Source organism: Onychomys torridus, chromosome 6, assembly GCF_903995425.1.
Source record: "Onychomys torridus chromosome 6, mOncTor1.1, whole genome shotgun sequence".
Classification (NCBI taxonomy): Eukaryota; Metazoa; Chordata; class Mammalia; order Rodentia; family Cricetidae; genus Onychomys; species Onychomys torridus.
Window position 1 is genome coordinate 79,249,082 of NC_050448.1, and position 25,213 is coordinate 79,274,294.

At 44.5% G+C, this 25,213-nt stretch overlaps 1 protein-coding gene across 2 annotated transcripts; it reads left to right on the forward strand.

The window, feature by feature from the left end:
• The first annotated feature begins 2,100 nt into the window (after positions 1-2,100).
• On the forward strand, positions 2,101-25,164 carry Slc16a1 (solute carrier family 16 member 1). 2 transcript variants are annotated; one of them, XM_036190966.1, is made up of 5 exons: positions 2,101-2,383; positions 15,146-15,405; positions 18,892-19,035; positions 20,395-21,240; positions 23,287-25,164. In XM_036190966.1, the coding sequence occupies exons 2-5, from the start codon at positions 15,189-15,191 to the stop codon at positions 23,538-23,540; spliced, it is 1,461 nt and encodes a 486-aa protein (XP_036046859.1). In that variant the 5' UTR covers positions 2,101-2,383; positions 15,146-15,188; the 3' UTR covers positions 23,541-25,164. The 2 variants fall into 2 exon arrangements, with proteins under 2 accessions (XP_036046859.1, XP_036046860.1); XM_036190967.1 differs by lacking the exon at positions 2,101-2,383 and adding an exon at positions 11,773-11,847.
• The last annotated feature ends 49 nt before the right edge of the window (positions 25,165-25,213 follow it).

The window sequence follows — 25,213 nt, forward strand, 5'->3', positions numbered from 1 at the left end:
AAAAAAAAAAACGGCTGGATATAAAGCTCAGTAGTGGAAGAGCGCTTACCTCCAGCACTGGGGTGGGGGTGAGGTGTGAAGTAAGAACTGTTTAACTGTATTGTCATAGAAACCCTGGGGTAGGTGATTGGTGGGTATTATCTTTCTTGTTCAGAGCGGAGAATGAGGTTTGCCTTGCCTAAGGGCACAGTACAAGTATCAAAGGTAGAACTCAGGAACCTGGCTCCCAGGTTCATACAGTGAACAAATTCCTCTGTTTCCACCACATTCCATAGTGCATACCCTTATAAATTCACACCTGAAACCGGGTGCATGCCTGCAATCCCAATGTGGGGAGGAAGAGAGAAGCACAAATATAAGAGCATCCTCAGCCACACAGGTAAGGTTCGAGGCCAGCACAGGGTGAATGAGACCGTGCCTAAAGAATAAAACCACAAAAACCTCCAGATTCTAAACCAGGTTATTCCCATCTCTCTAGCTCACCTTTTCAAACCATCTCCCTGAACACTTATCACCAGAATGCTCCAAGTACTCCCCCCCCTCTTTTGTGATGCTGAATATCAACCTGGAGCCAGACTCCTGAAAACCAAATATGGTACCACTGAACATCCTAGCCTTACACCAACGTTCCAGCCTCCCCAATGATCTGAAGAGCTTTTCCCTTCTACTCTTTTATTGGGTATAAAAGGCAAATTATTGCTCATAAGCAGCCTTGTCAGTGGATTTCATACTGCAGCCTAGCATTTCTTACTGAAAGAAGGTAGGTGACGGCACACGGGGCCTTCTCTTCTATCTCTGGTTCTCCATTCACAAGAGAAACTACAGAGCCTATTTCAGAGTGTTAGAAAACTGAGTGTAGGTGAGGACAGGCTGGAGGGCACAGGAGGAGGAGGGCAGGCTTCTGGTGTGCAGTAATCTTCAAAAAAATTTCTTACCGGGTGTGGCCGCACAGGGCTTTAATGCCAGCACTCCCGAGGCAGAGGCAGGAGCATCCCGAGTTAGGGTCCAGCCTGCTGTACAGAGTTCCTGGGCAGCCAGAGCTACAGAGAAACACTGTCTTCACACACACACACACACACACACACACACACACACACACACACAGAGACAAACATACACAGACACAGACACACACACACACAGACACACACACACAGAGACAAACAGACACACACACACACACACACACACACACACACACACACACTACTAATTTACCTCTTCAAGGGACTTTGGTATCTGGGGTTAGTCAAGAATCAAAAATGGCTCTCCTACACGAGGCTCTGTAGTTTTGACTTTAAGTGCTGGCCACTTCCTAGCTTGGTGACTTCTGCCAGTTAACCTCATGAAGCCCGGGCTTCCTTACTTACAAAATCTTCTTAGTTAGAAGCTACCTCTTAAGGTTGTGAGGGTCACACAAGTTCATTCTGGCGCGGTGCCTAGCATGAAGCGGTCCCAACTCCACTAGCTATAATTCCATCCCGTCCCCCAAATTCAGTGTCCCTAGAAACCAGGCCTGAGCACACGCTCCCATCTGCGCTTCCGACGTGCACACCCTCCGCCCCGGGGCCGCCCGTCCCTCCTTCCCGACTCGTCCTTAAGCTCAGCGTTCATCAAATGCCACAAGTCGGGCTCTGTGACGAGACACTTGCGTAAAATTGCACCTTAAACTTCCTAGCGCCTCTACAGCGGCGGATTTAGCGCGAGGAGACAGGCCCGGAGCGTTCCAGCCACTTCCTCGGGTCTCCGAGCCCGGGTTCCAGGCCCTTCCTGGACTCCACCAGCGTCCGAGCCGCGCACCGCGTCCATTCAAACGCTGCCCGCACCCTCGCCTCGGCTCGTCCAGCATCCTCCGCAGCTCACGGTCGGCCTCCGGGCAGCCTTTCCCTTCTCTCCTGCAGAGCCTGAGGGGTGAGGCCCGCGATGGCGTCCCGGGCACGCGCGAAATGCAGTCACCCTTCCAAGCGCCGGAAAGCGCCCCGGGGCTGTGCAGGGTCTCCGGGGCCCGGCGCCGGGTCACGTGGCCGGGGAGGGGGGCGCGGGGGCGCGGGCGCGCGCGGCCGAGCGGGCGGGCACGCGCAGCCGACGGCGTGGAGAGGCGCGAGATGCCGAGCCCGGTGTCTGTATGGCAGGGAGGGGGCGGCGGCCGGGGAGGCCGACTCCACCCCCTGTGCGCATGCTCCGGCCCCCGCGGGTTATAAGGCAGCCGCGCCTGCCCCGCCAGACAAAGTGGCGAGCTGCGACGTGACTGGTCCGCCGTGTGGGTGCCGCAGCCAAGGAACCCGGCGGCGGCACGGGACGCGAGCAGGACCCCGGGGCTCCCAGGAACGGCGGCCCGCGCCGCCGCGTCACGCACACTCCGGGCGCCGCGAGGCACATAACGGTTAGTCCGGGCTGAGCGGGGCAGCGCGCCGCACCGACTCTGCGGTGCCCTTGGTGCCCCGCTGGGGTCGTGGAGTCCGGCGGGCACGCGGAGGCTTTCGTCCCCGGGTCACGGGGGTGGCGGCCCGGCAGAGGGCATCCTGGGCGCGCGGAGCCGCACGGTCCCGGAACGTGGCGTGGGTGAAGGGGACCTTAAGGTTCTGGGTACAGCGTCTCGCCCGGCCGGACCGCGCGGGCCCGTCCGTGGTCAGGTGTGGCCGGCCGCCGGGCTGCGGGAGTCGGGTCATGGTGCCCGGTGACCTTGTGGGAGACGCTTCCAGTCCAGTCTACTGTAGGCGCCTGGAGAGATGCTTAGATCGGAAGAGGGACGACCTGAGGCCGGTTCACGTGGTGCACTCCTGCCGCCTTCTGCTCGGAGGGAAGGGACTGGGGCGGGAGTTATTTAGGACTCGTGGCATGCCCGCCCAGCCTCCCCCGCCTGCCAGGCGGTGTCCCACCTGGTGGCTTGCTAGAGTGGTGTGAGGAGCTAGCTGCTGCATGGCCGGCCGCCGTGACAAGACTGCGGGGGTTGGAGTGAACTTTGAGGAAGGGGCGGGTTAGGGGCTCTTTGTGGTCCCTACCTGTGGCTTCTGTGCGTCTGCCGGCCGGCACGGGGGTCTTGAGGCATCCCTGGAGAGAAGACTTCAATAGCGTTACATTTGGTCAGATGCACGCTCTCTGTGCTAGGTACATCCTTCTTCCGAGTGCATGTTCGCCTTTCTTTATGGTGGCGTATTTGGTGCAATCTGCAGTTGCGAAAACTAGTTCTGATCACTCAACCAGGAAACGCACGTGTTACTACTTCAGTCTTTTCCCGTTTTCCAGTGGCTCGTTATAAACCGGGCGTCTCCTGCTGCTAGTTACGCAGTGACAAACTACTTTTTGTTTTAATTAACCATAACTAATTTTGAAATCTTCAGGCATTACTCGACATAGGCTAGGGGTGTGTAGCCCAGTGGTAGAGTACCATGCCTGAGGCCCCAAAATTTGATCGCCAGCATTGAAAAAAAAAACAAAACTGGTTTTGTAACAAAATGAGTACATGATGACGTGTAAGATTAGTAAGTGTTTGAGAGTGTGGGCAAGGGTGGATAGGAACTAAGTCAAGCAGGGTTGATTTTTTTTTTTTTTTTTAATTTTTTTTTAATCTCAGCTGCCAGCTGAATAAGGCAAGAGAGACTGTATCTCGGTTTTGCTTACTTATTTTAGTTAGTTGCTAAATGGTGCTCCTAAATCCAAGTCTTTGGCGATGCGTGTGTGAGATAGGGTCTCACTTTGTGGCCTTAGTCTCTTATAAATTAAATCCAAGGTGTACAGGTAGGAGGTATAAGCTTTCCATAGTGAGACCCTTCTCAAAACAAAGTAAAAATATCCAAGTTTTACAACTTTACCTTCCAGTTACCATAAGAAATGACCAATAATCCAAGACTTTTAGACTGTGATTTATTTATTTTGGTGTGTGTAGTTGGGGGGGTATAGAGACAGGGTTTCTCTGTATTCTCTGGCTGTCCTGGAATTCGCTCTGACCAGACTGGCCTCTCTTGCAGAGATCGGCCTGCCTCTGCCTCCCCAGGGCTGAGATTAAAGGCATGCCACGCCACACCCATCCTAGAATTAATTAATTTATTTTTTTCAATCCTGGCGTGATCAGACATGGGATTGAACCGGTTCCTCTGGAACATCAGTCAGTGCTCTTAAACACTGAGCCACCTCTCTCCTCAGGATTAATTTTCTTCTCTCTCTCATTTATTTATTTGTTTGTTTGTTTGTTTGTTTATTATGGTTTTTCGAGACAGGGTTTCTCTGTGTAGCTTTTCGCCTTTCCTGGAACTCACTCTGTAGACCAGGCTGGCCTTGAACTCACAGAGATCCGCCTGCCTCTGCCTCCTGAGTGCTGGGATTAAAGGTGTGCACCACCAACGCCCGGCTTAATTTTCTAATTGAGTGTATTTCAGTAATTTCATTGTGAATTTAAGTAGGTACAGTTTATCAGATTACAGTGACCTTGTTAACTATGCAAGCTCTTATTTTGAGGAGCATTTTAAAGCTTTAGCTGTGGATTTACATAATAACCCCTAAACAGATTAAGGGCAGGAGTGTGGGGGAGTGATTATGGATACCTATAAACTCAAGCAAAAAATAGTGTTCCATTAGTATTTTCCCAATTTTTTCTTTAAATGATTTATTTATTTATTATGTATACAGAAGAGGGCGCCAGATCTCATTACAGGTGGTTGTGAGCCACCATGTGGTTGCTGGGAATTGAACTCAGGACCTCTGGAAGAGCAGTGGGTGCTCTTAACCTCTGAGCAGTCTCTCCAGCCCTTCCCAACTTCTTAACCCCTTCATTCCCATTGCACTTGAGCTCACCTCCTAGTATGCACTCCATTTAAGGTCCCTATCCCTGTGTAATGAATGCCCTCTTGACTGTTTTTGGACCTGAAATATAAACTTGAATGCAAGGAAAACTGAAAGTTGTGAATTGAGAAATTTAGGATTCAACAGTGAATGGGATTCTAGCACTTACCCTGGGGTTTGTAGTCCAGCTGGAAAGCAGATATAGTTGAGTACTCTTAGCAGACAGTTACTGAGTTTTAGGGAAAGTTACCATAGGAACAAATACTGTATTGTGTAGGTGAGAGGAGATGCTCAGGAAATACTGTTTAACCAGGTTTGACCAAGGAGTGGGAGCTCAGGAGCCATCGGTGGTGGTGACAGGTTGAAAGGGCGCTTCAGACAGTGCTGGGGGCTATGCAGAAGCTGGAAGAATTTCACCAAAAACAGAAGACCAGAAAAAATGAGAGGAATAGAAATGTCAGCTAATGGAGGGGCTTAGTCATTTTAAGGTCTCAGGGAGAGACAGCAGTTTGGAATCATACTTTTGAAGATGTTTGGAAGCCGTGGAAAGGGAGTCAAAGGGGGTTCAGAGTGGGACCATGTGGGGTACCCAGAGGGAATCCTTGAAGGGGAAATGGACAGGTTTTGGGTAGGGGACTAGGTGTTGGAGACTGGAGAAGCCAGGGTGGAGTTAAGGATGTGTGTTGCTAGAGCAAATACAAGTTTTATTTTATTTTCGTTTTAACTGATGGGAATCCTGAGGTAGTATGACTGCACCAGAACCACCCAACTTATAAAACCTGTAGATAAAATTCAGAGCTATTTCTGCCCTCTTGTCTTTTTATTGGTGAAGCTGAAATTTCTTTGTTTTCTCTACCCTTCTCTACAGTTCAGTATGGAAATTTTAATTCATAAGAAACTGAGCCACTAGTGATTCATTGCTATCCCTACCTACTTTTCCCAGTGTCTGATTGTTGTGAAGCAAATCCTAGATGGAATTATTTCATATCTAAATTCCCCCCCCCCCCCCCCCCCCCAGACAGGGTTTCTTTCTCTGTGTAGCTTTGTGCCTTTCCTGGATCTCAATCTGTAGACCAGGCTGGCCTCAGAACTCACAAAGATCTGCCTGCCTCTGCCTCCCAAGTGCTGGGATTACAGGCGTGGGCCACCACTGCCCCGGCTCATATCTAAATATTTTGATATATAGTTCTAAAATAGAAGTTTATTTACTGGTTTTTCAGGACAGGCTTTATCTGTGTGCCTTGGCCTAGAACTCACTCTATAGCCCAGGCTGGCCTCAAACCCAGAGATATGCCTGCCTGTGCCTCCCAAGTGTAAAAGATTTTACTTTACTAAATTATTTTGAGATCTAGGGTCTCATATATTATAGCCCATGCTGGCCTGGAACTCATTATGTATCAAGGGTAACCTTGAACTCTTGATCCTCTTGCCTCTGGGACTATAGGTGTGCACCACCACCACCACCACCACCACCACCCCCAGTTTATGAAATGCTTTAGCTCAAACCCAATTTTATATCCATAGTTATCTGAAAGATAGTGTTCAGAAATCCATAATCACATTATCCTACCTTTAAAAATTAACATCATCAAATATCCATCAGTATTCAGATTTTCCCAAATTTTATTTATATTCATTGATCTCATTTTTTAATAATCAATTACCTTGATCAAGGATACAAACAAGGTCATATGTTATATTTAGTTGATGTCTGTGGAGTCTATAGGTTCCTCATCTAAGTAGTTTATTTGAAGGAAACAGGCCCCTTTTCTCCTAGCTCTCCCTGTTTGGGATTTTGAATTTGCTCATGGCATAGTTTTACTGTGGCCTAGTTTTATGTATCCTGCTGTCCTTTGTATTTATTTCCTCTAATTGGGAGCTCATTGCAAGACTTGAAGAGTGGTCAGGTTTTTACTGCTGAGTAAAGGGTTAGGAGAAATCAGGTATATTCCATGTTTGCTACTTCTGCATGGAGTCTGTGGTGGGTTTTCCTCTTCTGCCTTCACAGCCTATTCTGCCATTTCACTATGATTTAAAAAAGCAGTAATTTCATTGCACTTCAGTGTATTATCTAGAACACCTTTATTACAGGTGTAGTTTGAAGGAAGGGGCATGAAAGCACAGTCTAGGGTTGGTCCCACTGTACATCGTGTGTGTCTGACCTTCTCTTAGAGCCTTTAATCCCAGCACTCAGAACGTGGAGGCAGGCAGGTCTGTGAGCTTGAGGCCAGCCAGGGCTGCACACAGAGACCCTGTCTCCGAAAGACAAATTGAAAAACAAGCAAACTGGAGGGGTGCACACTTCAATCCCAGTGCTGGAGAGGTGGTGGAAACTTGATCTGAGAGGCTCTCTCTAAGCTTGCCTAACCTGAGCAAGCTCCAGACAAAATGAGAAACCTTGTCTCAACAGAAACCATGCAGATCTCTGGCTCACACAGGTACATGTACCTGCACGCATGTGTAAACACACATTTTCACGGTTTCCCACTTTCTACCATATTAATTTGTCTGAGTATTAAGTTTTTTTGAGTCAATCTCGCTGTGCAGAATCGGTCTGGCATCTGGAAATCCACCTACCTCTTCATCCTGCAGGCTGGGATCAAAGGTGTATACCCATGATTGGCAAATTAAATCATCTTAAGCATATTGCTGTAATTAATCTTTCAGAATTCTGCATGTTCTTTAATTTATCTAATGAAGTGACACTTTCCTTCCTGTAATTTAATTTTTTCTTTTAGGGGAATGGTAGAGGGTCATAGATCTTCCAGTAGATCCGTACTGTTGAGTGAGTACTAGTCTCATGCAGAGAAGAGCTTCAAAGCTCAGTGCTCACGTGGTCACAGAAGGAGCTCACCTTCACCACAGTAACAAGAAGGGCTTCAAAGGCTGAGCCTTTGGGTATGTATCACTGACCATGAATAACAAGCAGGATCCAGTTCTTCTATTTTCAACACGACCCTGATGCTAATTACAACCTATAATAATACTCAACTTGATTTGACAGATTTAGCCTTTGCAGAGAAAAGAACTTAAAAATGTTCTGATGTCCTAAGTTGCCTAACTGATGGTTGAGAACTAAGTCTTGGCCCTGATTCTGTTTTACCTGTATTATTAGTCCTGGGGTGGGAGTGGGTGCTGGGGGTATGTATCGGTTACTTTGCTCATAGTTGTGACCAGATACCTGACAAGCAACTTAAGGGAGGAAGGCTTCATTTCAGCAGGTTTTCAGTATTACTTAGTGCGGAAGGCGAGGCTGCAGGGAACGGGAGGCAGCAAGCAGCTGCTTGCTCACATCTTGGCCAGTCAGGAAGCAGAGCTGGTTACAGCCCTCCAGGCCTGCCCCTAAGGAGCTGCTTCTTCCAGCTAGGCCTGACCTAAAGATTCCTCAGCCTCCCAAAGCAAGTGCAACCAGCCGGTGACTAAGTATTCAAATACATGAACCTGTGGGGGAACCTTTGCAACCATAACAGGCTAGAACCCAGTACATAACTGAAGGGATGGAAACTTGGATCAGCTGGTAGAGGCAGTTCTTTGCAGGCCTGATTCCTGGGTCCACAAGGTGGCAGGAGAGAACCCAGCTCTGGACAGTTCTCTGACCTCCATGGAGTGTGTCCACACATCTTCACACACGTACATTCTTTCTCTTTAAATAAATTTTAAAAATTTGTACAAGAAAACATGACACTGTTGTTTGTAAGCTGTTTTGGAGAGTGAGGGTCTTTTAACTTAGTGATTGAGTTGGAGTTTTTCTTTTGTTTTTGAAGACAGGGTTTCTCTGTGTAGCCCTGGCTGTCCTGGAACTCCATCTGTAGACCAGACTGGCCTTGAACTCAGAAATTCCTCTGCCTCTGACTCCCAGTGCTAGGATGAAAGGTGTGTGCCACCACCTCCCTGCTAGGTTTTCTTTTCTTTCTTTTTTTTTTTTTTTCAAATCCTACCAACGTGCACCACCACAACCAGCTAGGTTTTCCTTTTTTTAATATTTTAAATTTATTTCTTTAGAGAGAAAGGAGGGTGTGTGTGTGTGTGTGTGTGTGTGTGTGTGTGTGTGTGTGTGTGTGTGTGTGTGTTCCAGTCAGTCAGTATGTGCTGGAGGTTCCTGTGGAGGATAGGACAGCTTGCAAGAGTTGCTTCTCAGCAGTGCCTTTACCTCCTGAGTCATCCTTTCAGCCCAGTTACTGAGTTTTGAGAGCCAAAGCAATGCTTTTACCTGATTTTCTCTTCTGTTTTTCTATGGCAGGGTTTTTTTTCCCTCTGTCCTATCAGATTTTAAACTTAGAGTCTGCAGGATTAATCTCCAAGGTGTGTGGGATTCAGTAGAATTTGTTAATTTTAACTATGGTTGTAGGCTCCATGTGTTAGCAGTACATGTGACTCAGAAATACCAGTAAACCTCATACTTTATCAACTGTTAAACACATACTGAAATTGTCACCATTTCAAAATTACTATGGTTATTATACCAGTACCTCACAGTATCCAATAAAAATATTTTGATAGTTCTACTTTTGAATTTATTTATCTGAATTTATTCTTTTTTTGATTTGTTATTTTAAGAATGGGGTCACTTTGTAACCTGGGCTGGTCTTCAACTCACTATGCACATTACACTGATCTCAAATTTATGGTTATTCTCCAGCTTCAGCTTCCTGAGACTGGGATTACAGTTTGTTTAAAAGTATATTCTGATGAGTTCCACAGGTTTTACCAAACTGCTACAGAAATCTGATGTTCATTAGGGAAAGGATTCCTCTGGGTTCCATTACCCCTGTTCCTGTGTGAAGGTGAGCTAGCCAGAGACCGTAATCCTACACAGCAGATAGGTCTTGTTGTCATTGGATTATGTATGTAATTATGATATCACAGGTTAAGTAAGTTCTTTGGCCACGTAGGGTCTTTCTCACAACTTCAGGCAGAATACTTAGAGAGTGTATGTGCCACCAATTAAATGGGTATCTTAATTTGACTTGGATTTTCTGGCCCTGTTTCCCAGTAGATTCACCTCAGTAAGTATACTTCAAATTCCTTCAAACCTTGTCTTCTACAGCTCAGTTGGAAGAACCTCTAAAGAGGTAATTGAGCCTCAGGTCTGAAATCCTTGCAGATTAGAAACACATCCTTACTCCAGACTCTTTGATTATAATATTAGTACTTACTCTATTAGCACTCTATCACCTAGAAATCTCAATTGGGTAGAAGGGAGGCAAAGTGGTTTAATAATGACTCTAATTTGAGGAAAATCAAGTACTCATTTAGAAATTGTATATTCCTAATAAAAGATCCAGTAATTATTTTTAATGACAACAGAGTGTAAGGTTTATATCTTCAGCAATTAGGAAGGCTATTTAAAGGCTGGGCATGTGTGTGTGGTTCAGTGGTTGAGTGCTTGCCTAGGGTTTAGTATATTTAGCCATAAGTCCTCTACAAAAAGCTACCCACAAGACAGAACAGTATCACACTTGAACAGACACGTAAAACTATAGTATTTACCTTTCTGGATCTGGTTTGTTTTATTCAGCAAGTGTCCTTGGGGGGTATACATATTGTCACAAATGACCAGATTTTCTATTTTATTTAAGCTTAGTAATACTCTACTGCATGCAGTGCCATTGATGGACATTTAGATTGCTTTTATGTCTTGCCTGTTTTAATTTTTAAATTATTTGTATGGATGTGTGCATGTTGTGTATGTATGTGCAGGCCTGTGTGCCACAGCATTCATGTGGAAGTCAGAGGACAACTTTGGAGTCAGCTCTCTTACTGTCTGGTTGAAGATTCCAGGGATCAAACGGGGATGACCAGACTTGCTTGAAAGTACCTTTACCCACCAAGCCAAGCCATCTCACCAGCCTGTGTCTTACCTATTTTTGACTAATACAGCAAAGCATGTGGAAGTACAGATATGTCTTTGACACTCAGATTCCTGTACTTAGAAGTGGACATCTAGAAGTATGATGGTTGGATCAAATGGCAACCGTAGTCTGAATTTTTATTAATCTACATTTTGTTTTCCATAGTAGCTAAACCAACAGTGTCCTATTACCGTATCATCTGGCCGTGGTGGTGTGAGCTCTTAATCCCTGTCTTCAGAGGGCAGGGGCAAGTAGAAGTTTGTAGAGAGACAAGTGTACACTTTTTGTGCTATTTCTTTATGTAGCATGAAAGTTATACATTTTATAATTGCTGAGTGTCATATTAGTCAAGTCCAGTAGTCAGAGTTCTACTTTTCATAGATGTTTCCCCCTCTTTCTTTTTTTTTTTTTTTTAATTTTTTTAAATTCTATTATCAGCTTGATACAGTATAAATTCTTATCCTAATAGTGAAATGTTTCACTGAGGCTTGCCCAGTGATTGAGTAAAACCAAAACTTATTATAAGCCACAGTCATCTTAGGGTCCACTCTGCTATGTAGCCTCACTGGTTCTGTGTGTTGCAGTCTGATTGTTCTTTGCTTTATATCTAGTATCCACTTAGGAGAGAGGACATACCATGTTTGTCCTTCTGGGTTTGGGTTACCTCACTCAGGATGATTTTTTCTAGTTCCATCCATTTGCCCTGCAAATTTCATGCTGTCATTGTTTTTCTCTGCTGAGTAGTACTCCATTGTGTATATGTACCACATTTTCTTAATCCATTCTTCAGTTGACGCCCCCTCTTTCTTTTTTTTTTTTTTTTTGGTTTTTCGAGACAGGGTTGCTCTGTAGACCAGAGATCCGCCTGGCTCTGCCTCCCAAGTGCTGGGATTAAGGGCGTGCGCCGCCACCCCCCCCCCCCCGGCTGACCCCCTCACCCTCTTTCTTAAAGGGGAGGTGGAGGTGGAATAGTAACTGCTGGAGACTAAACCTAGGCCCCTGTGCATGTTAAGTTATACATTCTGCTACTGAGATTCACTCCCAGCCTAATTCATTCTCATTCTCTCTCTCTCTCTCTCTCTCTCTCTCTCTCTCTCTCCCTCCCTCCCTCCCCCTCCCCCCACTTGTTTTATAAGCCAAGAAGCTGGATCAAAACAAATAAAAAACAGGAGGCTGCTCTGATAGCCAACGGCTACTTTGAATCAGCCTTGAGGATGTAAGTGCCTGATTTGAAGCCTAAGACTAGTTTGTGCTTAGTAATGTACATTGAACTTCAGATACTTTCTATATCTTTTACATTCACTCAACTGGCCGTTGTATCCTTAGGAGATGGGAGTTGTTTTACATATTGGTAGGAGAGTGCAGGGAAATTACTACCATTTCCTAGGGCTTTGTAACTCCTCTCTGTAGAGAGTCCAGGGCATGGGAACTGGAATACAACTTTGGCTTTCTAGATTTGCTTACTAAAATGCATCATATCCCCCCCAACCTCTGTGTCTGTGTGAGAGTGCACATGTATGTGTGTGTGCCTTCAGAGCTGAATAGTCTAGTGCTTATGAATCACACAGTGTGAACTGGCATTCTCTGCAAGAGCAGTATGTGTTTTTAACCACTGAGCCATGTTTCCAGCACGCTAATATAATTTTTTGTTGTTTTTTTTTTTTTTGTATGGGGGCGGGGGCGAGTCTCACTATGTAACTCCGGCTGTCTTTGAACTCACTATGTAGATCAAACTGGCCTCAGAACTCAGAGATCCACCTGCCTCTGTCTCCCAAGTGCTGGGATTAACAGTATGGAATCATTCCCAGACACTTACGCAGATGAATCTCTGAACTAAAGGCCAGCCAGGGCTACATGGTGAGACATATCTGGCAAAGACAATAAAAAAAGCTCTTGTTTCTCCTGTCATTTGAAGGTAGTGATGTGGAGCTTGTTTCCTGTCATCTGCTCTTTGTTCTCACTCCTTCCTGCTGGGGTTTCTGGCACACTATGCTTGCCGGCCGTGTCCTTAGAAGGAAGGCACACTTTCTCATCACTCCTCCTCTTTGCTCATCCCCTTACTTTGAAGGCAGTAACGTTTAAGCTGATGGGGCTACTGCACATTGTAAGATTAAAATCTTAAAAACTTTTGTGCTTTGGGCATAGTCTGGATTTTAACATGTGCTGTATCCATGTTCTCTTTCTCTGAACTTCAGGCAAAGGGTCTAGTCCTGGAATTTCCTTTGGGGATGAAGAAGCCGTCTATGTACAGAAGAGAGCTGCTGGTGTAAAATGGAGGGCTTTTTAATGTTAGAATTTTTATGTTAGTTGTAAAATGATGGTTGTGACAAAATTGTATTGAATCTGTTCCTGGGTTTTTGAATTTTTTCCCCCAGAACTATTTTGGACTATGTTAGTTTACTTGTGAATCTTCTTAGTTACTTAAGTTAAATCTTGATGCTGTAGAAAAGGTATTATTAACTTGATGAGGCAAGTCTTCATGACTGAAAATTAGAAGTGTCTTTAATTGACAAATCCTAGCTGGCAGCTAAGCTCAGAGTTTAACCACGTCCAGCACGTATTGCTGTTCTAGTCCGGGCTTGATTTGTGACAGCAGTGCTCTGTGTGTGTACGTGTTGTTCTGTATATGTAAATGCTCTTGCTGGAAATGAAGGCATCTTTGTAGTTCTTTGGAAAACTTTCATGCTGAGATGAAGGAAAAGGAATTAATGCCAGGAGCACCCATACTTAGACTTAAATCTGCTAGCATGTTATTATTAATATGCAGCTTTTTATTATTCAGTGGGTACAGTGTGTTTGCTTGTTTGTTTGTTTTCAAGACAGGGTTTCTCTGTTTTAACAGCCCTAGCTGTCCTGGAACTTACTCTGTAGACAAGACTGGTTTCAAACTCAGAGATCTGCCTGCCTCAATTTTTAAGAAACCTGGCTTGTAAAAATGTTTTTCTCTGACATGAGTGAAATGCCCTACAACAAAGATTTTTTCCTCTACACTGTGTTTTTTGTTGTTGTTGTTGTTTTGGTTTTTCGAGACGGTCTCTCTGTGTAGCTTTGCGCCTTTCCTGGGACTCTCTTGGTAGTCCAGGCTAGCCTCAAACTCACAGAGATCTGCCTGCCTCTGCCTGCCTCCTGGGATTAAAGGTGTGCACCACCACCGCCTGGCTACACTGTTTTTTAAAGAATAATCCAGAGGCTTATATTCAGATAAGACGTTTAAGTAAAAACTATATTTTCTAAGAACAGGTGCCTGAGGTCTTTCTCAACCCACCTCTATTACAGAAGAAATTACTCATCCCATGTCTCACTGAGTAAAAAATCTGGGGCCCCAAAGGAAGGAAAATTTGTGAATGCATAGATCTAGGCCAGAACTCTGGAGGGAGAGAAGAGAAGAAAGAAATCTCACGTTTTCTCTATTAGATTCTTTTTTGTTTGTTTTTTTGAGAGACAGGGTTTCTCTGTGTAGCTTTGCGCCTCTCCTGGAATTCACTCTGTAACCCAGGCTGGCCTTGAACTCACAGAGATCAGCCTGCCTCTGCCTCCCGAGTTCTGGGATTAAAGGCTTGCACCACCACCCCAGCAGCTTAGTTGGATTCTTTTTGTTTTGTTTTGATTTTTTGAGACAGGGTTTCTCTGTAGCTTTGGAGCCTGTCCTGGACTAGCTCTGGGATTACAGGCGTGTGCCACTGCCACCCAGCTTAGTTGGATTCTTAACACACATGTATATGTGCGTAAAACATGGAGGCAGAAGGATAATTAATTCATCTTTTTAGTAGTTCTTTGGAATAGGGGGTAAGTTGTGTGAGAATGTTAGTGAAACTCATTGTGTACACTGATGCAAAACTGAGTGTGTAGGGAAAAACCTGTAATTTCAGCACTTGTACGATAGATGCAGAATCAGGAGTTTGAGGTCAACCAGCCACGTATGAGTTTGAAGTCAGCCTGTGCTGAATGTGAAGTTCTCTCTCAAGGCAACCAGTTTTTAAAAACCAAACCAAACATACTAGGAGGGTCATCAACCTTAGCCCACATGGACAGTTAGAACGCCTGTCTTTTCTGTTTCGTAGTGATTGGGGTGGTTGTCACACTGATGGGTATCTGCACGTTTATTTCCGTTGAAATCTGTTTTACTTCCTTGATTGTAGGAACTGGCCGCGTTAGAGTATGTGGTATTTATTTTTCATAGAGTAAATTGGTTAAATGTTCACTGCCCAATGCCGCTAAAAAGCCATTTTTTAAAAAATCACAAAGTAAAATGAAATAGAAGGTTGAAAAACAAGCAGAAGAGTAAGAGAGTAGGTCCAATGGAATTGTGGGGTGACAGACAGGGTCTTACTATATACCCTTCCCTGGCCTGAAACAACAAACCCAGTAAGTTATTTCCTTTGTCACTCAGATGGTTAAAAGGCATTTGGTGTGACTCTGTCAAGAGCCAAGCAAGTCTGTCTGTTACTGCAGAAAAAGGATTTGTGGAGGCTGTTTGGTTGCTGACTTTTTTTTTTCCATTTCATATCTTTCAGATACTAGATTTGCACTGCATTTTGGGATTCGTCAACACTTAAAATGCCACCTGCAATTGGAGGACCAGTTGGATATACCCCCCCAGATGGAGGCTGGGGGTGGGCAGTGGTAGTTGGAGCTTTCATTTCTATTGGCTTCTCTTATGCATTTCCCAAATCCATCACTGTCTTCTTTAAAGAAATTGAAGGTATATTCAATGCTACTACCAGTGAAGTGTCATGGATATCATCCATCATGCTGGCTGTCATGTATGCCGGAGGTGAGTACCCACCATGGCCCTCTTTTTTACCGTATATTAGGCAGCCAGAGTCTGCACTTTTTGATTTCTCTGTGTAACACCTCTGTAGACCAGGCTAGATTTGAACTCACAGAGATCTGCCTGCCTCTGCCTCCCGAGTGCTGGGGTTAAAGAGCCACCACTACCTGGCTGAGTCTATATTGTAATACTTACTCAGGGAGGAGCTTTGAAGCTTTGCTTGCTGACCTTTTGTATGAGGAGCATGCTTTCATGCCGATAATGCTGGCAGCTCTTACTCCCTTCATCCATTACTGCTTGCTGGAACAGAAGTGAAAGCGTGAGGTCTCTGAGTATTAGTATTAGTGTTTTGAGAGCTCTTGTAAAATGATGTGTGTAAACCTTGTTCCTCTTGCTCTGTGCCAGACACTTGAAAAGTAAGCATCTTTACATTGAATTGCAAGATTTTAAAGTTACTCAAATGTTTAGAATAGTATAGTTAGTTAAAGTCTCAGGTAAAATGTATAAATTAAGGGCTGGGCTTGTCCCACAGGCACAAAGAGGTGAAGACAACTGGTACCCTATTATTGGCTGGCATGCACACATGTACACGAGAGCACACACCAAAACCAAGCTGAATAAAATCTTCCCTTGTTCCTATGATACTGTGAGTTCTAAAAGCATTTTAGCTGTTACTTAAATTTTATCATTCTCCTTTGTTTGCTTTGGCCTGGTGTGGAGGCTATGTCGAAAGTAGATTGCTCATTTCAAACACTGCATATTTTACCTAGAGACATCCAACCCCAGCTAACTAAAAGTGAAGCCTACAATAAAACTTGAGGTTGTTGAGTAGGAATTCTGCAGCAAAGGTTTGTTCGAGCTGGTGGACAGTGTTCCATGTTGTCTTGTTAGATATCTAACAAGATGGTTTTTGATCACAGGTTAGTGTCTTGGATTATACTCAGTGTAGATCTTTAACACAAAGACTCTCATCTGCATTTCAATGATGAATGACTTAGTTGGTAGCAGATTCAGCAGTCTTTACTAAGTGAGTCTCTTGAGTACATCCAGCTCTGGCTCCATGTCGTGAGTGAGAGAGAGAGAACACTACATCTGGTATTCTTTTTGATGTAATAAGCCCTGAAATAGCACTGTGTAGTTGAAATCATAATTTAATTAAACATAATTAAGTTGGTTGATTTGAAGAGGGAGAAATGGACAGAAGCAGCAGTTTGAAGACCTGCTTTTCCCTCCTGTGTATTTTTTTTTTTGTTTTTAACTTTGAATTTTTTTTTTTTTAATTTTTTTTTCTTTTATGTGTGTGGGTGTTTTGCCTGTATGTATGCCTGGGTATCGTGTGAATGCCTGGTAACCATGAAGGCCAGAAGAAGGCTTCAAATCCCCTTGGACTCCAAGCTGCCATTGGTGCTGGGAACCGAGCCAGGGTTCTCACAGAGAAGCCAGTACTGTCTCTCAGCTGTGCTCTCTAACAGTCCTCTCTTTCTCTCTGGTTGGTTGGTTGGTTTTTTGAGACAGAGTCTCTCTATAGTTCTAGCTGCTTAGAGCCTTCAGTTAACTAGCATGTTTCTCTGAGCTCATGCCAGTGGACCTGTTTACTGCCCCTTCTCTTTTCTCCGATGACAGTTCATAGGACCTTTCTGAAGTAACGGAAAGACAGATTGCTGGTCATGAACTTTGGCAGGATGCTCATTAAATGGGTGCTTCCGTTTGGTTTCTAAAGAACACAGCCCCTAAGAATTTTCATCACATACAGCTGTCAATTCTGTAGCCTGTGCACTCTTGATTTCGTTTACTGGTTGAAGCAGGGCCTCTATGGAGCCCTGGCGGTGTAGATCAGGCCGGTCATAAAGTCAGACTTCCTCCTGCCTCTGCCTCCCAAAGACTGGATTAAAGGTGTGAGCCCCCCCACACCTGGCCAAAGAGAAAAAAATCAGAGTGCTTTTGTTGTTTTTCATTTTTTGGTATTTCAAATATTATAGAATGGATAACACTAACTTAAAACTTCATAGAGCAGTATGGCAATATTTATTTTAGGATTCTGGCTCTATAAAACCGCACAAATAATTCATATGAAACTCTTGTACAGATATTCTATCAATGTCCAGTATTTTTTCATCCTATACAAACTGTAAACATAAGTTTTCCATTGGGTTGGGGATTTAGTTAGCTCAGTGGTAGAGTGCTTGCTTAGCAAGCGCAAGGCCCTGGGTTCAATCCTCAGCTCCAAAAAAAAAGTTTTCCAATGACCCCTACTTCATGAAGTGGCTGTTTTCATTTGGGCCTCTGAGGGCCTCTTCTTTGTAACCAATGTCCAGCTGCCTCACATGGCAGCAGAGGAGATATGTTCCCTTAGGCTCTGTCATAAAGACACTTAGTAGATTCATGAGGCTCTGACCTAATTATCTCTTAAAGTTCCTGGCTGTCAATCTCTTGCTTTTGGGTTGAGTTTTGACATGAATTTTTCTTCTCCCGTGTGAGGGTGGAATCCAGAGTCTTGGTTATTTGTAGTCATCTGTAACCAGGCAGGTTAGTGTCCTGCAGCCATTCTTTCTCAAGTCCTTATCTATGACGTGTGAAACTCAAGTGTTTTTACAATTACAAGTTGTGAAGTTGAATACCATTCATTTTATAATTGGCAAACATTATTAGCTTTTCTTCTTTCTGTTGCTTCCATAAGCAAAGCACTAGCACCATGGCAGAGTCTGAGGGAGAAGTACCTCACACAACAGCGTGCAATGTAGTTATCAGGCTTATGAACCACCTGAAGGTGGACATCCTTAGTTTTATTAAGAATTGTGTCCTAGGGGCTGGAGAGATGGCGCAGAGGTTAAAGAGCACCAACTGCTCTTCCAGAGGTCCTGAGTTCAATTCCCAACAACCACATGGTGGCTCACAGCCATCTGTAATGAGATCTGGTGCCCTCTTCTGGCCTGCAGGGACACATGCAGACAGAACACTGTATATATAATAAATAAATCAAAAAAAAAAAAAGTGTCCTAGGACTGGGGCGTGACTTGGTGGTAGTCACCTTGCCCAGAGTGTGTAACCACTTAGGTTTCCCCGCACTTGAAAACAACAGCTTTAGAATACCCTTGTCTGTTCATCTAGACAGCCTGTCATTTCATCCCCATCCTCTTGAGTGGTTAGCTCGGCTCTTACCGAGTGTTGCCTGACTTGATTCCTTTTGGTTTTCGAGGCAGGGCCTCGTGGGCCTCGTCTGGCCTTGAACTTGCTGTCTAGATGAGGAAGAGTGGCCTTCACGCTGCTGTCATTACATACAGGGTGCCGCTTGCCATGGCAGCCGCAGCCTTGTGCCACGTCCCCATCCTCCCAGCGTTTCTTCACATCAGGACCATACAGGAGGGAGCCAAGGCATTTAACATACAGTCAACTCCGTACCTTAGCCAGCTAGATACACAGGGAAGTTCTTCTAATTTGTCTTTCTTGGATATGAGAGTTTATGCTCCTACCTGTGTTGTTCCCTCCTAGGTCCTATCAGCAGTGTCCTCGTGAATAAATATGGCAGCCGTCCGGTAATGATTGCTGGTGGCTGCTTGTCTGGCTGTGGCTTGATTGCAGCGTCCTTCTGTAACACGGTGAAGGAACTTTACTTGTGCATTGGCGTCATTGGGGGTGAGTGGCTACCGATTAATTTCTTGTTGATTTCTTGTCACCGTCTGATAGTGCACTTGAAAAATGTCATTTTAGAGAGCTGCTGATGAACTGAGCACTAGTGAGATGGCTCAGTGGGTCAAGGAAGAGCCCGAGTCGTCCCCTGGACCCACATGGTGTAAGGAATGAACCAGTTCCACTCTCACCATGGCATAGGCATGGTTTGGTTTGTTTTGTTTTGTCGAGACAGGGTTTCTCTGTCTAACAGTCCTGGCTGCCCTGGAACTCACTCTGTAGACCAGACTGGCCTCGAACTCAGAGATCCAGCCTACCTCTGCCTCCCAAGTGCTGGGATTAGGTGTGCACCACCACTGCCCAGTGGGAATAGGCTTTTACTGGAATAGGACAGTGTGCTATCCAGGTAACACCTCTCTGAAGGTTAAGAGTACTCTTGGTAAGCCTTCTCCATTTTTTATTTAGTCATCAAATCAAGAAAATGAGCCAAGAAGTAATGGTGCACACCTTTCATCCCAGCGATTGGGAGACAGAGGCAGGTCTGTCTCCGAGTTCAAGGCCAGCCTGGTCTACAAAGTGAGTTCCAGGATAGCCAGGGCTACAGAGAAACCTTGTCTTGAAAAACCAAAAGAGAGAGAGAAAATGAGCTGTTGAATATTATGACATTCAAGTGTATGGCCTGCCATACTATTTCTTTCTTTCTTTTTTTTTTTGTTTTGTTTTGTTTTGTTTGTTTGTTTGTTTTTGTTTTTCGAGACAGGGTTTCTGTAGCTTTGGAGGCTGTCCTGGAACTCACTCTGTAGACCAGGCTGGCCTCGAACTCACAGAGATCCACCTGGCTCTGCCTCCGAGTGCTGGGATTACAGGCGTGTGCCACCACCGCCTAGCAGATTTTGTTTATTCTTATTATCATTTTCTTTCTGTTAACTGTGTATTATAAGCAGCTTTTCATGTCATTCAGTGTTTGAGCTAGAACAAAGTTTGCTGTGTCAGCCCAGCTTCAGGGATTGATCTGATTAGAGCAGTGAAGGGATGAAGGAAGGACAAACATACAGAGGACCGCTGAAATCGGCGTGCTTACCTACCGTATATATAGTTGAACAAGGACTTCATTGTACACAGCTGGATCAAGGGCACAGCGGTTATGGTATATAGTTGGATCAAGGAGACAGGTTTAGCTAGGTCACATGCATCAGATTCCCTAGAGCTGGAGTTACAAGGTGATGGTGAGCTTTCCAGTGTGGATGTTGGGAATCCAACTTCAGTCCTCTGCAAGAGCAGTGCATCATGCCCTTAGTCACTGAGCCATCTTTTCAGCCTCATGTACTTCTGCTTATGACAGTCTTATCTTTGTTCCTTTCCTAGGTCTTGGGCTTGCATTCAACTTGAACCCTGCTCTGACCATGATTGGCAAGTATTTCTACAAGAAGCGACCGTTGGCCAATGGGCTGGCCATGGCAGGCAGCCCTGTGTTCCTCTCTACCTTGGCTCCACTTAATCAGGCTTTCTTTGGTATTTTTGGCTGGAGAGGAAGCTTCCTAATTCTTGGGGGCCTCCTGCTAAACTGTTGTGTAGCTGGATCCCTGATGCGACCAATAGGGCCTAAACCAGGCAAGGTAGAAAAACTAAAGTCCAAAGAGTCTCTTGAGGAAGCTGGAAAATCTGATGCAAACACAGATCTCATTGGAGGAAGCCCCAAAGGCGAAAAGTCATCAGTATTGCAAACAATTAATAAGTTCCTGGACCTGTCCCTGTTTGCCCACAGAGGCTTTTTGCTGTACCTATCTGGAAATGTGGTCATGTTTTTTGGACTCTTTACCCCTTTGGTGTTTCTTAGTAATTATGGTAAGAGTCAGCATTATTCCAGTGAGAAGTCAGCCTTCCTCCTTTCCATTCTGGCTTTTGTCGATATGGTAGCCAGACCTTCCATGGGACTTGCAGCCAACACTAAGTGGATCAGACCTCGGATCCAGTACTTCTTTGCTGCTTCTGTTGTTGCAAATGGAGTGTGCCATTTGCTAGCACCTTTGTCTACGAGCTATGTTGGATTCTGTATCTACGCGGGAGTCTTTGGATTTGCCTTTGGTTGGCTCAGCTCTGTATTATTTGAAACACTGATGGACCTCGTTGGACCCCAGAGGTTCTCCAGTGCTGTGGGCTTGGTGACCATTGTGGAGTGCTGTCCTGTCCTCCTGGGACCACCACTTTTAGGTATGGTATATCTCCCTACATTTTGGGTTCTGTTCTGATTATAAAAGTAACCCGTGGAAAGCACCTCTACCTTTAAAGCACATTCTAGTAATAGGCCGAAGAGTAGATATTTCATAAGGTCAGAGTACAGGAGCAGCTGTCCTAACCACTGTGTGTATCTTGGATCTAGGATTATTTAGTAACAGTTTCATAAGTGAAGTCAAAAGCTTTAGGAGGTGGGATAATTTGGCTCAGTTACATTAGTTTATGAGTCATTATATAATTTGAGAACTCCTTTGTTTTGTTTTTGTATTTTCAAAGCAAGGTTTCTCTGTAGCCCTGGCTGTACTGGAACTCACTCTGTAGACCAGGCTGGCCTCAAACTCACATCTTGCCTGCCTGCCTCTGCTTTCCAGGTGCTGGAATTAAAGGTGTGCACTCTTTCTTTTATTAAATCCTATGTTGGGCTGCTGGTGCACACATTTTTTTTCAGCACTTGGAGGCTGAGGCAGGTTGATTGTGACTTAAAAGATCAGCATTAGCTTACACAACAAGATAACTCTCAAATAACTATCTCTACAAATGTTCCAACTCCTTTTGGGTGCTCATGGTGATTTATTTTATTTTGGAGATAGGGTCTTATTCAGCCCAGTAGATTTTAACTTGTTTTGTAGCCAAAGATTGACTGGATCTCCTGACCCACCCGTGTTCTCCCCTCACTCAAGTGCTGGGATTATAGGCAGGTGCCACCGAACTTATAGATGGCTTCCTTTCTAGCTCCTTCCCTTGGGTTGCTAAATCATGTCAGTTTCATCTCCCACTCTTTCTTTTCCTTTTTTTTTTTTTTTTTTTTTTTTGTTTATTTTGTTTTTTCGAGACAGGGTTTCTCTGTGTGGTTTTGGTAATGTCCTGAATCTGAATCTTGCTCTGTAGACCAGGCTGGCCTCGAACTCACAGAGATTCGCCTGCCTCTGCCTCCCGAGTGCTGGGATTAAAGGCTTGCGCCACCACCCGGCCTCCTCCCATTCTTTCTAATCTGCCTCCTTTCTCTAACGTGACTACCACCCTTTAAACTCGCTCATCTTGCTTCAGTACCCCATTCCCTACTCGACTTCCAAAGCTGCAGAGCTCAGCCATCCTGCCTGTCTCTCCAACCTTGGTTCCTACCCTTGGCCTCTTGCTCTCTGCTCTAGGACCCAGCCCTTGCTTTCCTGCTCACACCCCCAGGCCTTTGCACTGGGGTCCTGTCCATCCTCTTTTCCTTGACAGGTCTGTCTTCCTGCTATCTCAGCTCTGGGTGATGCTTCAAAAGAAGCAGCATTCCTCACCCACGCACTAGTCTCCACCACCATGTTCTGGTCCAGAACCCTCCCTGTGACACTTAGCGTTTGTGTAATAGTTAGCCCTGTGGCGTTCCATTCACATTGGTCAATGATAGGTTTCGTTACCATCAGACATCACCCTCTCCCAAGATGGGGGAGGATGTGATGCCATTTTCCAAATTGACTCGGTGTCAACACAGAGAGTCTTCCTGTAGCACAGAGGTGGCAGTGCAGGCCCCAACTCAGACTCTTTGTGTTCCCTTACTAGCCTCGTGACCTTGAAGAAGTTACTTAACATCGATGTGCTTGAATTTCTGTAATTGCTAGAAGATATGTTGGGGGGTTTGGTGCTGAGAGGGTGCTGTTGGCTACAGAGCAAGTGTTCTCCAGGAAGTGCTGATAAAGAGCTTTGTCCTTGGTGACTGGAGTAGCCCTGTGTGGCCTTGGACACTTTCAAACTTCCTTTGAATTAGTTTTTCATTGTGTATTAAGAGAACGGATTATAATCCCGTCTTCTCATTCAGATTTGCCAAGAGTCAATTGTTTCCAATTTGAAAATAGGAAATACACAGCCAGTCAAAACCAGCACTATAAATAGAATATTTAGCAATTCATTTTTGTGCTAGTGTGTCATTTATGGGTTCTTTGAAGGTCGGTTTGGTGTCTTTCTGAGAGGATGTTTACACTTTGGGGAGAGGTTTCCTTGTTTGCTTTTCCTCATGAGCCTTGTCTTCTGCATCCTTAGGCCGCCTCAATGACATGTATGGAGACTACAAGTACACGTATTGGGCTTGTGGCGTGATCCTCATTATTGCAGGTATCTATCTCTTCATTGGCATGGGCATCAATTACCGACTTGTGGCCAAAGAACAGAAAGCAGAGGAGAAGCAGAAAAGGGAAGCGGATGAGGCTGGCACAGGTGGTGATGAGAAGCCCAAGGAAGTAACCAAAGCAGCGAACAGCTCTGGGGAACCCACAGAGGAGGAGAGTCCCGTCTGAACTGGAGCAGGGATAGAGCAGTATGTGACCCGAGACATCCGAAACCATCCTGCTGGCCTCTAGTCTACCAGTGGTGCTCAATGCAGACAGTGGACATTTGTGTGGAAACCTACCAGGTGTTCATTGGTGGATTTTTTTGTTTTTGTTTTTGTTTTTTTGTTCACTCCTTACCAATGCCAGAATTCAAAATTTACTATGCTTTAGGTAGGGAGTGGTTGGCAGAGGATATGGGAAAGAACTAGGGATTTTTTTTGTTTTGTTTTGTTTTGTTTTAATCTTAGCTTTTAACAGTCTCATGAAGATTATAATATGTGCCTTAAGTTTTAGTTTTAGAACTCTTTAGAGAGCCTTAACTTTTAAAACCACTCTGCTGAATTCATCTATTTTAAATGTCATTTTAAAAGGAAGAATAACAACTAACTTGCTTGAGGTAACTCTAACCTTAATCTTGTTTTGTTGTTGTTTGTAATGCTTTGTCGGGAATTGTTACTGGAACATTTATGGGATAGAAATATTAGTTAAAAGTTGGAGATTTATAAAATCCTGATGAAAGTATTTTTCTAGCATCATAGTTGCCTGGTGTAGGTGCCTGCTAGGTATATATTTAAGAAATTCAAAGCATGAAATTCTGGAAACATCTTGGCTGTTGTAGCCAGTCCGTCACCTGCTGGGTACCTCCTCTCAGATGCTTGCTTACTGCAAGCATAGAGCTAGAATGTTGTCACTAAATTGCTACCTTTGCTCCTGTTCAGAGACATCGAGTGGTTAGAAGTCGTTGCCATTTTTGAAATCTACTGCAAAAATGTTAGATTAAAATCTACAAAACATTATTCAACACAGGATTTAATATAAACAAGTATTTCAGGCATCAGCTGAATTCAGCTTGGGTTTTCCAAGACCCTGGTTATGGTATGAAACTCTTGTAATCTTTGAGTTGTGTGGGTTTGGGGGGGCTTGGTGGTTCTGAGATTGAACCCAGGGCCACAAGCATGCTAAGCACATGCTGTACCACTGAGCCACATCCCCCCAGTACCCGGAATCCTCCTTAACCTCCGAGACCTTTCCTCTTTGATTTTTGATAGCTCCATTTCTCTATGCTATTCTAGTTTAGAGCTGTATGTGAGATACTCAGTACGGACTGAATGTGCTATCTTTTTTTTTTTTTTTTACATTGTTTTCAGTATTTGCAAAACCAAGAGGGTCAGAGTTTGGCCCCGGGGAAGCCAATAAAAGATAAAATAGGGAGGGAGTTTGCTGAGTTCACTTGGTTTCAGTAAGTACCCACCTCCCTGCCACATGCACCAGTGCTTAGAGAAACTTCTATCATGCTTACAATTATCGGACTGTCGTGACTCCACAAACCGAAGCTTTTGTGACCCCTTTCACTTACCCGAAATGTAGAAAATGGGTTCAGTGTAAGGGTAGGAGGAAGGATGGACCAGATTGGAATTGTATGTAGTATTTTTTTAACCCAGTGTCTTCTAAATAGAGGCAGAAAAGATAAATGACACTGAATTGTATTCAATGCATTTAAAATACCATTGTAATTGACAGGGTGAAAATACAGATTTGAAACCTGTGTAAGAAGCTGACTTTTTCCAAATAAAACATGTATTTTATTTTTAGAAAACAGTTCTTCCGCATGTTTATTTGAGAGACATAATGTGTCTTCA

What these genes read in the sequence shown, in the direction of transcription:
- Slc16a1 (XM_036190966.1), top strand. Translation starts at nt 15,189, where the DNA reads ATGCCACCTGCAATTGGAGGACCAGTTGGATATACCCCCCCAGATGGA. An exon ending in GGCTGTCATGTATGCCGGAG is followed by an intron (nt 15,406 to 18,891) that starts GTGAGTACCCAC and finishes GTTCCCTCCTAG; the next exon opens with GTCCTATCAGCAGTGTCCTC. An exon ending in CCTGGGACCACCACTTTTAG is followed by an intron (nt 21,241 to 23,286) that starts GTATGGTATATC and finishes CTGCATCCTTAG; the next exon opens with GCCGCCTCAATGACATGTAT.